The 13,255-nt window shown below is 46.4% G+C and overlaps 1 protein-coding gene across 3 annotated transcripts in view; it reads right to left on the bottom strand.

Annotated features, from left to right (window-relative positions):
• Positions 1 to 10,505, bottom strand: part of NRK (Nik related kinase) — an 88,492-nt gene extending 77,987 nt beyond the window's left edge. For 2 of the 3 annotated variants that reach the window (XM_071442345.1, XM_071442344.1), the window contains exons 1-2: positions 10,231 to 10,505; positions 5,772 to 5,837 (exon numbers count right to left, since the gene is read on the bottom strand). In XM_071442345.1, the coding sequence (XP_071298446.1) occupies positions 5,772 to 5,837; positions 10,231 to 10,272 (108 nt within the window). In that variant the 5' untranslated portion in view covers positions 10,273 to 10,505. The remainder of the gene's footprint in view (positions 1 to 5,771; positions 5,838 to 10,230) is intronic. The other variant, XR_011681555.1, reaches the window with a different exon arrangement.
• Between the last annotated feature and the right edge of the window lie 2,750 nt (positions 10,506 to 13,255).

Raw genomic sequence — 13,255 nt, forward strand, 5'->3', positions numbered from 1 at the left:
GAGTTCTTCTGAAATATTCACTAACTAGAACCAGGACTTGACAATTTGCTAATTAATTTCACATGTTTGATCCATTATTTTAAAATCCAGTGCTGAATATAGTTTGGCCCTGTCATGCAAATAGGCAGGGAAGGCAAGATTAAAAAAAAAACCAAACAGCACCAAACCCCTAAAAACCCCAGCACAAGAATGCTCCTGACTCTGACAACTGAATACACACTGAATACACATCATAAGCTACCATTTTATATATTATATATATATATATATATTTCATATAGAAGTGGAGGGTTTTTGTATCCTCCAAGTTAGTAATTCACACCCTAATAGGCTGGGCTGATAGTAGGTATGTCTTGAACTCAAAACTGAGATTGGAAAAGACCTCTGGGAACACACGGTCCCCCCTTCTGTTCAAAGCAGGGACTTAGTTTACATTAACCAAGACAGTTTCATGTGGACAAGATAATCAGCTCTTCTACTGCTGCCATGATGGGTTTTGCCTTTTCTTTTTCTATACCTTTTATGTAGTCTCATACCCTTAGCATGCATAATCTGAATTCTTTAAGCCTGGTATTCTCTTCTAGGCCAGGAGACCAAACATCCCAAGGCCTCACACCTGGAGGCTGGAGAGCCCCAGACCATCCTGAGAAACCAAGGCTCCCTCCAGAACACATCCTGCAAACTAGGATTAGACTGGCTGGGGGAATACTTTAGAACAGGGACATGTCACACTATTCATTCAAGCCTCTCATTGGGACATCTTTGTTAGATATGCTAATTTGCAAGGTCTATAAAATTATAAACGTGATCTACTGTATGCATGCATTTCGGTGTATTCCACCTTGATGAATTGTTGCCCCATACAGATCCTTATTAAACACCAAAGTAAAAACCCTTCATCTCTTTACTGTGTCTGGCTCTTAATTTTAGGACCAAAAAAAGGCACCACTACCAAAACCCAAAATAAACAGAGAGACAAACAAGCACTTTTATCAACTGCTAGTGAAACAGAGAGCAGCACTTTGTCATTTCTATAGAGTTCAACTGATTTCCTTTCTTCACTTGTCAAAATCTCAGTGCCTTGAAGACTAAGATTAGCTTGAAAACTGTAACTCACCACAAATGACAATGAAACAACCTGAGATTATGTGTCATTTTTAACATCTCTGCAGCACTCTGGAGACTCTGAAATTGCATTTCAGCCCCAAGACACAATCTTTGGAAAGTGGCTACTGCTGACCCACCCACAGAAGGGATGGTTTAAAAGTTTTCAGCTTATACACATTTACTATCTGGATTATACTGAACATAATTGTAATGTTTCTTACAGTTAGCCTTCCAGGTGCTACCTTATGCATTAATTATGGTTTACAATACAGTCCACAGATTTTAACACTCCATAACAGCATGGTTGGGTGATCCTTTCCACACACTACCCAGTCTCAAAAACCCCCATGTTCCTTCCCCCCACGACTCCCAACTCAATTAACAGCAGCCAGTTATTCAGTGACATGGAATAGGAAGAATTTAAGGGACTTTCAAATTAAGATAAACTGAAACATTGTATTTGTGTTTTGCTGCCCTCCTGCCACTCTACATCAGCAGCAAAGTAACTCATAACTCACGTCAGCAATTGAAACATGATTCAATACCAAGAAGCAACTGTGTTAAAAAAAACCAAAAACAGACCCAACCAAAACCCCATACACTTCCTTACTCAGATCTGCTTCCTTTTTGTATCCTGAGTCTTATGTGAGCACAGAGAAATAAAAATATTGGCTGTGCAGAGTCACTGCAGGAAGGCAGGGCTGCCTCCAGCCCTGCTCAGCCTCAGCAGCAGCACTGCTGCTTCTCCATCAGCTGCATTACTGAGAATCCACATCTCCCTCCTGACTCTCAGCTCCAAACCAGAGCACCTCTCTCAAGTTCCCTGGGCCCTCAGACTCCATTGGAGATAAAACCATTTTGCACACACAGCAGCTGCAAATCTGTCAGGGTTTATCACCAGCCTCCAAGATCATGTGCCAAAAAACATCAGCCCCTGGAACTATCCAAAGACACTGGCCTCTCTTTGCCTAGGCCACTGAAAACGGGCAAGCCCAGGAGAAGGCTAATCCACATCACCAAACATAAGGAAGACAAAAGCCCCAAACAGGTGCCTCTTGGCTTCAGAACACTATTGCTGACCTCATTTGGCCCACAAAAGCTTCAGAAGGATGAGGATTCTCAGAGCAGGGCTGAATGAGAAGGACTAGGAACAATTCCTCTTCATCCTGACAACTGTCAGAGTCTCAAAGCCTCCTCCAGAGCTCAGGAAGAATTGTGTGACCCAAACACTTCAAAAATGGCAACCCCTTCAGCTGCCCCCATATCTCCCTTTCCCCATTTACTCAACAGAAAAATGACCCTGCATTGAAAATTGGAACATAGAAAATGCATTAAGAGGCTTCTATGGAAGAAACGCTTCTCATCAGAGATTATGAAACTAACGGCAGAAGTCTTCGGAAAAAATATTTCACTTCCCCCAAACTTAGAGTTTAGTTCTTAGTGAGCACATAGGCACAGACCAGCACAGCTGTGCATCAAGGGTCTCCCCCTCAGATGACAATGGCAGCTACATGGCACAAAGCATTGCTCTGCTCTCTGAAGGTCCTTAACCATCAGCAGCCCTCAAAAATGCTGGCCCTCATATTTGGAGAGCAACTGGTCATGCCCTGAACACCCATTTTCATCCCTGGCCTCAAGAGCATGCAGGAGGATGGACAGACCTTGCCAGAAGTAATTCATGGGATGTTCAGAAACTTCTCTTTCCCAAATGCATTCAGTGGAGATGGTGCAGAGACTGGACACAGTCTGACCCTCAGCTCCTCAACACTGAGGAGACAAAGCAGGGAAGAGTCAATGCTCCTAATTCCCAAGCACCAGCAAATGCACTGCTTCCAACCACTTTCAGTTCTCCCCTGCTGCCAGAGAGGACTGTGCTACCACCTGCCATGGCATTCTTCTGAATCACCTTTTACATAGGATTGTTCTTTGGATTCCAGCACATGGAAACCAGGAATTACCTGAAAAACTCACCTGTAATTTCAAGAGATAATGAAGCCTAAGTCCCATGAATTCTGGTTACCATTGGATTTTTTTCCACATCTAATTCACACTTTGCAGAGGTTGAAGTTGCCAGTACTGGCGTATTTATGTCCTACTACTTCATAAGTTGTCAAAAAAAATCTGCTGGCATTTAGTCAGCTATTCTACACAAATCTTTATAACATTTCTACTCAGCTCTAGCACTGTTATGTGTACAATTCATACCTTTCCATTTCATTTTACAAGACCCTGAACTGGAACTGGAATAATTCAGTATGAATAATACTCTCCTTCAATAAATCTGTTAAACATGGTTTTCTAAATCTAATGATGAATCCTCAAAATTTTATTTTCATTTTTATAGAGTTGCATATATTAAAATATGAATCATCTTCACAGCCAACAAAGCAATTTAGCAATCCTGAATATAATTTATTTAGCCTGAAATAAGTTTTTCTTTGATTATGTGCAAATTACTATGTATTGTCATTACATGCTGTAATGATATGAGTAAAGTATATGGATAACAGAGACTACTTTATAACTTAAATATTTATAATCACAAGCTTATACCAGACAAACTGCAAAATTATTCCAGAATTTCATTTGTTCACTCTATCAGTTCTAGGATTTTATAGATCAGAGGACACAGTACACAAAAGTTAAAAAGAAAAGTGAGTATGAGCCTAACTTCTCATGGCCAGAACTGCAGAAGCCATGCTCCATTGCAGCTGCCCTCCTCCTGAGAAAACTCATTTGCTCTGGGTGCAAGGCCAGCACCAGGGAGAGCCACCAGGCAGGAAACACCTGAGAGCATTCAGGGGGTGCTCAGGGTCTGCAGGAGGAGCTCCAAACACACTGAGCCTTTGGGCTGGTGAAAATCCTTCACAGCAGTGACAGAGCTGGCTGCTGAGTGTGGAATGTGCATTCTGCATCTGTCCAGCTGCTCCATCCCCAGCACCACACCCACTGCCCACACCGCTGTCTGAACAAGGTTTAAGCATTTGTTTCACCTCAGCTGGGCTGTGCTTGCACAGGGCTGGGGTCACACACAGCCTCTCACTCCTCCAGGGCAGGATTCACATGCACAAAGCTTCCCCCAGCCCTCTGAGACCCCTTCTCCCAGTGCCTTCCTCAGATGTTGCAGCCAGTCCCAGTGCAGAAGGAGCAGGGACTGAAGCCACCCCATCCCCAGAGCTGTCAGAGCCTGGTCTCTGGCATGCTTGGTGAAAAGCAGCCTTCGGGTGCAATTTTAAATTTTCACTGTCAATATTTCTTGCATGTTTTGGCAACTAACATTCTAATGAGCTACATGGTGGCTCAAAACATTTTCTTTTGCAGCAGAGAAGCAAACTGTGTTGCTCCTTCCTGCTTCTGCCATGATTAAGCAGCTGATTCATACTCAACATTCATAAAAGATGACTAGATTGAAATTTTTCTTTCCCAATATAAAATTAATCCAGACACAAAAAGAAAGTCAACTATTTCACAGAACATTCAGGATGTTTGGGATCTTTTTACAGGTAAAAAACAACAGCACATCTAAATCTCTCTTGGCTTCTAATCTGTCCATGTGAACCCCTGAGCATGTATTTTTAACTCAGTAGTATTAAAAGCAGGATCTGAATGACAATCTCAGAAACAACAAAGACTTCACCACCACAAAGAGTTACATGAGAAAGATCCTGCTTCTGACATAAAAATAATAATAAGAAAATGGTAGCATGGAAAGGAGAGACTTCCCAGAACTGCTCCAGTAAAGCTTCTTCTAGAACCTACAGCTTCAAAGGGAAAGTAAAATGTGATTACAGCAGATCTGGCACCAGAGGATGGACACCAAAGTGCAGCATGTATTCAGTGCCCTGCAGAAAGAAGAACAGCCCTGCACTGCTACTCCAGGACCCTGGTGCCCCTTTGCACAGAGGGATCACTGCACACAGAGCCTGCACACACACCAGGGCTGGCCATGCAGGGACAGCAGTGGGGCCTGATTTATTCCAGTGCCACTGAATGCACCTCCAAGGGCTCAGCATGGCCTTCTCCTTCCTCTGCCTTCCTTCTCAAAATGGGAACCTGGTTCTCTATTTAATCACAACTATTTCCTCTTCTTAAATCACTTTTAGGGAAGGCTTCACAGTGAAAGAACACTTCTCTAGGCTTGTTGTTGTAACTCAAATAAGCTGTGCATGGTGCACAGAGTGCTATGCTGTTTGCTGGTTCTGCTTTGATACCACAGTGACAAAGCAATGTGACAGGTAATGACAGAAATCAAAGACTTCATTGCCTCCTGCAGAGCAGGGCTAATTGACACCTCTGGCTTGAAGAGCACTGCTGGCTGAGTTTTGAACTTCACCCAATCCAGGCCAAATTTAGCCATCACTGATATAAATTTCTGCCAGACACCTTTTAAATAATTTCGAAAAAGAGAAAATAAGAACAGAGCAGAGAGAAGTTATTACAAAAGCTGTTTATGTGACCTGTGGCAGCAAAGAGACATGAAAACAGGACAGAGGGAAGGGCCATGGAATTTCACAGGTAGCACATCTTGCATTATGCAGGAAAGAGAGCAAGACCAACCAGGCTATTACTGGAACAACTGTCCACCTTCTTAAATGTGCTCACTTCTGCTTTAGGTAATAGAGCTTTATCAAGAACAACATCCTAAATTACAGAGGGATCCAAACCTTGTAGACTTGTCCATATGTCCCATTTCCAACAACCTGCACCAGCTCAAATATTCCCGCAGGGTCCTGCAAAAAGCAAAAGAAATAACATTATTGGGATTAGAGCAACCACTTCATAACAGAAACTAATTGTACACCACCAAAATGAAATATCTGAGGCCCATCTCCTAATGTGTTACACACTAAAGGGGAAATTGCCAGATCACGGGGTAAGAAATACATTAATATTTATGTTTTCAGTCAAGTTTCACAAAACCCTGTATGCAAAACAACTTGGTGAAGATTGGCAGGGTGGTACTACAGCAAATACAACAAATAAATGAAAGTGTGTGAAAAATACTAGAATTCAACAGCTTACAGTAGAATAAGGAGAAACTCCAGGTTCCTAAACCTTACCACACTGAGCTAGCCTGGAGGCTGAGCCGCTGTGCTTGGTATGACCAATGCAACAAAGGAAAAAACCCAAAGAGCAGAACTGAAAAAATTACAATATAAAGCACCTGAGCCCAGCTACCCTAGTGAAGGGAAATGTACCAAACCAGGCAACCTTAACATACAGGCAGGCTGAGAACACTCAACTCTCCTGTTCTGCAAACATAACAAAGTGAATTTGACTGAGGTATTGAACTCTTGGCTTTGAACCCAAACTAGATTGCTGTTAATTTACATAAGAGATTAATGAGTCAGGTGATCAGTCCACCATTCCACATGAACCAACTTCTACCCTTGTGCTACAGCACCAGCTGCTGTGACACCAACCACTGCAGCAACCCCTCAGGTACAGGGAACCCCCTTGTTGCAAGGCATGGGCAATGCTCTCCCCTGAGCCACCGAGTACATTAAAAAATCTGGTGAGTTAAAACTCACTTGAGGGATTTATTTAAAACCATTAAGAACTCAAGAGATCAGTTTCTTGGTTTCTGGCTAAGCCATTTATCACTCAGCTCATTTCTTGCCATGGTATCACTGAGAGTGATATATTTTATATAAAATATTATTAACTCCATGTGTCAGTTTTACCACATCTGTTTCAGCAATCTATCATGTCAGTTACTGCCTGTTGGTACTGCTGAGGGATGTGATACAGAAAAACATTATCTCAGAAGTACAATTTCTATGCCCCTGGTGGCAAAATATCCCTTTTTTAGAGGTATCAAACTATTCTCCACTCCACTTATATGTTAATCTTTTAATATAAGTAATTCTTTCTTCATATTGAATACATAAATGTTTACCTTGGCAAAATCCCAGTGGAAACACATGGGCTTTATTTCTGAGCAGATTCCACCTTTATTGGCACAACTGTCATGATAAATGCCAAGGGCTTCCAGAGCAACACAGCCCAGACTTCCATAACTGAAAGCACTAATGAGTTAATTTGGTTTTAAGTTAAATGAGTTTTAATCTTAAAGTTCCCAGACTGTCAATCTTACAAGACTTTTTCTTTTTTAAAAAAAGCAATGCATAAATCAGATCAAGATGACTTCTGAACCACACAGGTCAGTCTGTGTCTTTTTTTCCCTGTCACTTATTTTCAAACAAGGCAGTAAGCCTTCTAGACTTAAACCCCAATTCCAAAAGCCCTCACTAAAAAGGAAATCAACGGGAACACTCACATACAGATTTAAGCTCAGGCATAAGAATGCCTACAAGACTGGATCTCACTGCAGTTTTCTTTGCTTTCTTCTCATTTCCTCATTTTATGTTTTAACTAGTCTGGATATAAAGAAATGCTTTACTTCAGTGGGGCCCAAGTCAGCAAATAAACCCTTGCTACTGCTAAAGCAATGGTGGGTGGCACAAACCCTCTGCACAGAGCTGTGCTGTGGGCAGCCCAGGGTCCAGGCACTGAAACCCACAGCAGCTCTGTAAGGAACCCTCCCAGGACAGGGCTTCCATGCACAGAATCTACTGCACTCCATGGGCAGCACCCTAATGCACACCCCTCCTGCAGAAAGCAGCTTTGCTGAATTAACAAGGGCCCACAGTGCACTGAAACCCAGGGGAACCCAAACTGCATTTTCAACTGCCTCTCTCACTTAACTGTGTGCTGTCCTCACCCTTCTTCTCTAAGCTTATCTATTATGCAAATATAGTAATTTAAGTGCCTCAAAATTAGCTTCTCTTTCCTCTTTCAATAAATTTAGTTCTGATTCAGCATCCTAATAGTTTGCTTCTAAAGGCTTCTGACACTCCAGGAAAGACCCTAACAATTATCTAAATAAACATTAGCATTAAAGCTAATACAGTGCAAATCCCATCCTGCCCCTGCTAGCAAATTGAGCATTAGCACCTCAAGCCTCCACAGGTCTGAATGCAGCCAAACACTTGGCCATCTCTCTTCTTTTAATCAGGACACCACAGTGAACCAAGCCTTGTTAAGAGTCATAAAGGATATTAATCTGGGCTCTGGTCCTTGGATTGCCTTTGTTTGCTTGGATATCAGCTCTGCATTGTTTGCTGGCATTGTTCACAACGGGCAACCTTCCTAATTGTCTTGGAGCCACATATCATTGTTGATGTAGTGCTTCCTCCCAGCTACCACCTAAGCCCAGGGTCCAGCTAACCCTTCACCAGCCAGCACCTGCCCAGCTGCTAGATTCCCTTTGAAAGATGCCAAAATTCTGGCCTGAACATTCATCACTCTAAGGGTAATTACCACCATACATTGTACCATATGGTGACCACCTTGATTTCCCTCCAGTCACCTGCAGCACACTCAGAAAGCAGAGCAAGACTGCTGGCCAGAGGCACCCAGGCCACATCCATCTCCTCTGCAAGGCAGAATGGAAAGCAGCAAGAGCAAGACCAAAATGCACTTTTCACATCCCTGCAGCTAAAGAGGATCCAGGTGTCTGAAGCACAAGTTCTTCCACAGGACCTCTGGAGCTCAGCACCTAATGCAGAGTTCAGGGATTTTTAGCCTCTGACTGCCCTGGTGAACCCAGCAGTGTTAGGAAACCACAGGCTCCTTTCTTTCCAGGGAAAGGGGAGAGCCCTGGTGAGCACCCATTTGGAGGGGAGCAGGGCAATCTCAGTTTGAAAACGACCCCACTCACAACTGTGGGAGGCTGAATCACAACTCCAGGCAGCTCCCACTGGCCCCAGGAACACCTCAGACACAGCAAAGGTAAGGCACCTGTCTTTAAATAATTTCCACAGCTCAGCCTCACCTGCCTCCCATTTCCTACTTAGCACAAACCCCAAACTAAGGTTGTTGACGTGCTCAAAGGGGTTTCTCCCAAAATGAGACATGTATCCCTTGCCGTGTGGAAGCTGAAATTCACAGTGCTCTCAGCCTTTGGAGGCTGTGAATCAGATGGTTCTGTCACAAAGCCTGCTGTCTGCTTTGCAGACTCACTCCTTTTCAAACTCACACTATTTCCTTATTTATTTAAGGAGATGAGATTCATCTGCTAAAGCCCTAAAGAAGAACTTCCATTATTTTGCCTTACACCTCATAGCAGAGCCAGACTAAACTTCTGCTTGCTTAGCCAGAAGCCTTTTGCTGTCCTTCCTAACTTTACTGTCCCTGCTGCTTTTCCTCTTTCTGCCTCCAGTCTGGAACACCCTCCTCACCATGTGAGCATCGCAAAGGCTGCTCCCAGCCCTGTTTCTTTTTTCTCTGATATTTTTAGCAAGTGGCTTGCTTTGGTTTCACTGTCTGGGGATGACTGCTTCTTGCCACAATTGAACTCTTCCCTCCTCTTCTGTCAGAGCACTCCACAGAAGCCCTGCCTGGGTTGGACGGGTGCTCAGTGCTCAGCTCCTGTGTAAAAAGGGCAAGAGGAACTCGGGGCATCACACACAGCCCTGCCACTGCCTCGTGGATGTGAAACACTGACAGCACGGCTTTTAACGAGGACAAAGTTTGGCTTACATTAAAAACATAAGAGGATAACAATAAAAATTCACAAAACTAGCTAAATGCTGACTTTTTTAGCTTGGGGAAAGGAGGGGGACATAAAAGATCTCAAACTTCAATAACAGCAAAAAGGCCACAAAAGCCAAACCGCCACGCATCCAGAAGCTCCTCGTTTCCCATTTGTTTTCTCTTCGCATCGCTCACAACATCTTTGGGGATGTCGGTAGGAATTATTTAGCACCCCGGCAGGGGAGGGAGGCTCGGCGGCGCAGCGCTCCGAGCCGGGCAGCGCAGCGCTCCGCGGGACCGCGCGACCGAGGCAGAGCCCCGGGGCAGCGGCACCGGGAGAGCCCCGAGGCTGCGCCCCGAGCTCCCCGAGCTCCCCGGTGCCTGTGCGGGCACGGCAGCACCGCCCGCCGGCCCCGCTATCGCCGCCGCGGTCCCTGCAGCCGCCCCGCCAAGCGCGGCACACGGAGCCGCTCCGGGCAGCGGATAACGGGGCTGAGTGAGGCTCGCACACGCCGCGGAGCCAGGAGCGAGGAGCGGGAACGGCAGCCCCGAGCCCGGGGCAGGGCTCCCCGCCGCAGTCCTTACCCGCAGCGCCGCCAGGTCGATGCCGTCCAGGCTGCGGGCCATGGCTCCGTCAGCGCTGCCGCGGGCGGCCCGCACAGCGAGCCGGGCATGCCCGGCCGGCCCAACGCCCTCCCCGGCCCGGGCGGCCGCCGCCGGCAACTTTAGCGAAGGGAGCAGCTCGGGGAAAAGTTTGCGAGGAAGTGACGTGCGAGCCGCGGGGGTCGGGGCCACCTGCAGCCGGCGGGCGGGGGCGGCCGCGCTCGGCACCCCGGGCGCGCTCCCCGCGGGGCGGGACGGGGATCGCCTCGGCGATGCGGGACAGGGGAGTTCCCCTGCACGCACCGCCCCGGCGAGGGCCGGGCCGGCAGCGGGGACCCCTCCGGCGCCGCAGCCCCGCGCTCCCGGCGCACGGCGCGATGCGCCAGCCGCTAACCAAAGCCCAAAAACGCCCAAAATTGCCCTGACAGCCTCCAAAGAAGAGGATTTTATACACACACAGCTGAGACACTGCCAGCCCCTTCCCCTCGGGTGACGGGCGCTGCGAACACGAGCCCAGGGAGGTGACGGCAGCGATGCTCGCAGCGATGCTCGCAGGGATGCTCGCAGGGATGCTCGGCCAGCTCAGCAGCCGCTCGGCCAGCCCGGCCCGCAGGCACATCGCATCCTCCGCAGCCCCTCGGAGCCGCCTCTCCCCGGTAATTGGGACCGCAGGGAGAACACGCAGTAGTGTAGCAGGCTGGAAATGCACATTTCTGAGAAAAAGTCCTTAAACATTCTCAAGAGATGTTCAGGGTGCTGTCCCCTCGCAGAGAGCAAGCAAAGGGGCCGAAATTCTCAATCAGTACTTCCACAGTTGCAGACATAAAATCAAGACAAAGTGGTTGAAGTGCCTTTGGTGCCTATTAGCACACCAGGAGGGCTGCAATGCCAGCAGCGAGGGGCAGTGTTGTAATAAAGGCGTTTGGCAATTTCCTTGAAAGAAGTGCTGAAGCTGCTACTCAGCTTCAAAGTATTCTTGTACAACAGCCCACGTTGGGTACATTATCGCTAATGTGACCCTGAGTTTGTGCTCTCTGCCTGCCTTCGGGCCAGCATTTGGAGGCACTGCTAAAGAGTTGAGGCCAATCACTGCATTAAAGTGTAAGTTTGTAAGAACTAAACGTGCAATGCAGCAGAAATCCACACACAGCAACAGCCCAGCCCCCTGCTCTCCCCGGGCAGCATTTAGAAAGTTCTGGCCCTCATGTCACCTTTGTCAAAGCTAAGCCAGGGCTTTGCTCCCCATTTGAGCCTTCCTGCCTTACCTAAATACATCATTAGCCTTTTTGCTTGTGTTATTTCTCACAATCCCTATTTATCTCTTCTCTCTAACCTTCAGGCTGTCCTTTGTCTCCTGCCACTTTCCACTTCCTTCCTGCCTCCCAGTGAGAACGGGTGTGAAACTCCTGACTGCTGTCTACCCAATGCCCTCTCTCCCTCTCCATCTCAGATCCTTTGCTGAAATTAATCCTGCCTGCCTTGCTCACCTCTGATGAGTGCTCAACTTGAGGATTAGTTTCCACTTGACAAAGCTCTACCCCAAAATGAGAAGTATTGAAGTGTTTAGAAGCGTAACATGGCTCGTAGTATTTTTGCAGGCAGGTCTCACTATCCCTGCTTTGTGCTTTTACCACCACTGCCTTCCCCTGCACCCTGCTGGGAGTTTCTGTGGCTGCTCCAGCCCACTCACATCACTGCAGCCAGGGCTCTGAGCAGCTCTTCCCGTGCTGCTGAGGAAGGCAGAGCATCATTTCCCCATCAAGGCCTTGCAGGTCCAACAGAAGCCGCAGCTGCTTTTGTCACTGATACTCACAGCAGCTCTGTCGAGGCTGCAAATGCCACCAGGACAAGGGTACTTTACATAGTAGAACCAGATTTACGAGGCCTGATTTCTTCACCAGCTTGCTGACTGGTTCTACAGACACAGAAATGTGCTCCAGGTGTCCCCCACGGCCTCGTGCCCTGCTCCTGGCAAATCCTTCCCACAGCCCTGACCAAACAGGGGCTTGTGCTGCTGTCACCTGTGAGCAGCCTCTCCCCCTTGCTCTTCTGCAGGAAGCTGTGTGGCAGAGAAACTCCCAGGAATCAGAAATTCCATGCATTAGTACAATTGTTAATAAACCCACATTCACCTTCCTAATAGTAAAAATGAACAGGTTCCCTTAACAATAAATTCAATTTTAAAAATACCAAACAATCAAAGTATAACAAACACAAGAGACAATTAAATGCTATCTGTACAATTTTCCTCTTCAACAGCCATATTAAAAACCCTGAAGCCTAATTCAGCAACCAGAGACCCAAACATAAAATCCTTTTAAATGTCTATGTGCATGCAAAGGATGTTTTGTATTAAAAGGGAAGTGCAAGAATGAAGGGGAAAGAACTTCCTTTGTTTCAGCAAAGGAAATGCCATTGTACCCCAGAAGTACTGGGCTAATTCTGAGCTCTTCTGTCATCATCCTAACACAGATTTGGGTCCACAATAATCCTACCAAGAGTAATTGCCCCTGCCAGATGTGACACTCAGTGAAGGAAGAGAGTGTTTAAAGCTGAGGCTCAAATTGACACACTGGCTTGTTTCCTCTAGCTTTGTTTACATTGGGTCTTAGCTACAGGTGTGAAACTGGCAGAGAAATAAACAAGAGAACTCATAAGATAACAAGATTACTCATAAGATAACAAGATTTCTGGTCTACAGGAAATAAACAGCTTCTTAAACTGGGGGCTTGGCCTGAGAAAGACAAACTGACACTTTGCAGCATTTCTCTGTTCTCTGAACTGTAAATTCAGAAAAATTATCATTCAGAAAAGCTCCAACACACATGAACATTTTATTGAAGTACTGAGCCAGAAGGTGCTCAGGGGATGGACACCTCTGCCACTCCCTTTGCTGTGGAACAGCCAGGCTCAGCAGCTCACGCCACATCTGCGACTCCAGAGCCAACCCTCTGCACACATTTCCCAGCATTTCAGGACACAAATCCAACATGGAGCTCAGAAATCC

The sequence above is a fragment of the Agelaius tricolor genome, unplaced genomic scaffold (genome assembly GCF_023055355.1).
Source record: "Agelaius tricolor isolate 1412-34295 unplaced genomic scaffold, bAgeTri1.0.p SCAF_17, whole genome shotgun sequence".
Taxonomy (NCBI): domain Eukaryota; kingdom Metazoa; phylum Chordata; class Aves; order Passeriformes; family Icteridae; genus Agelaius; species Agelaius tricolor.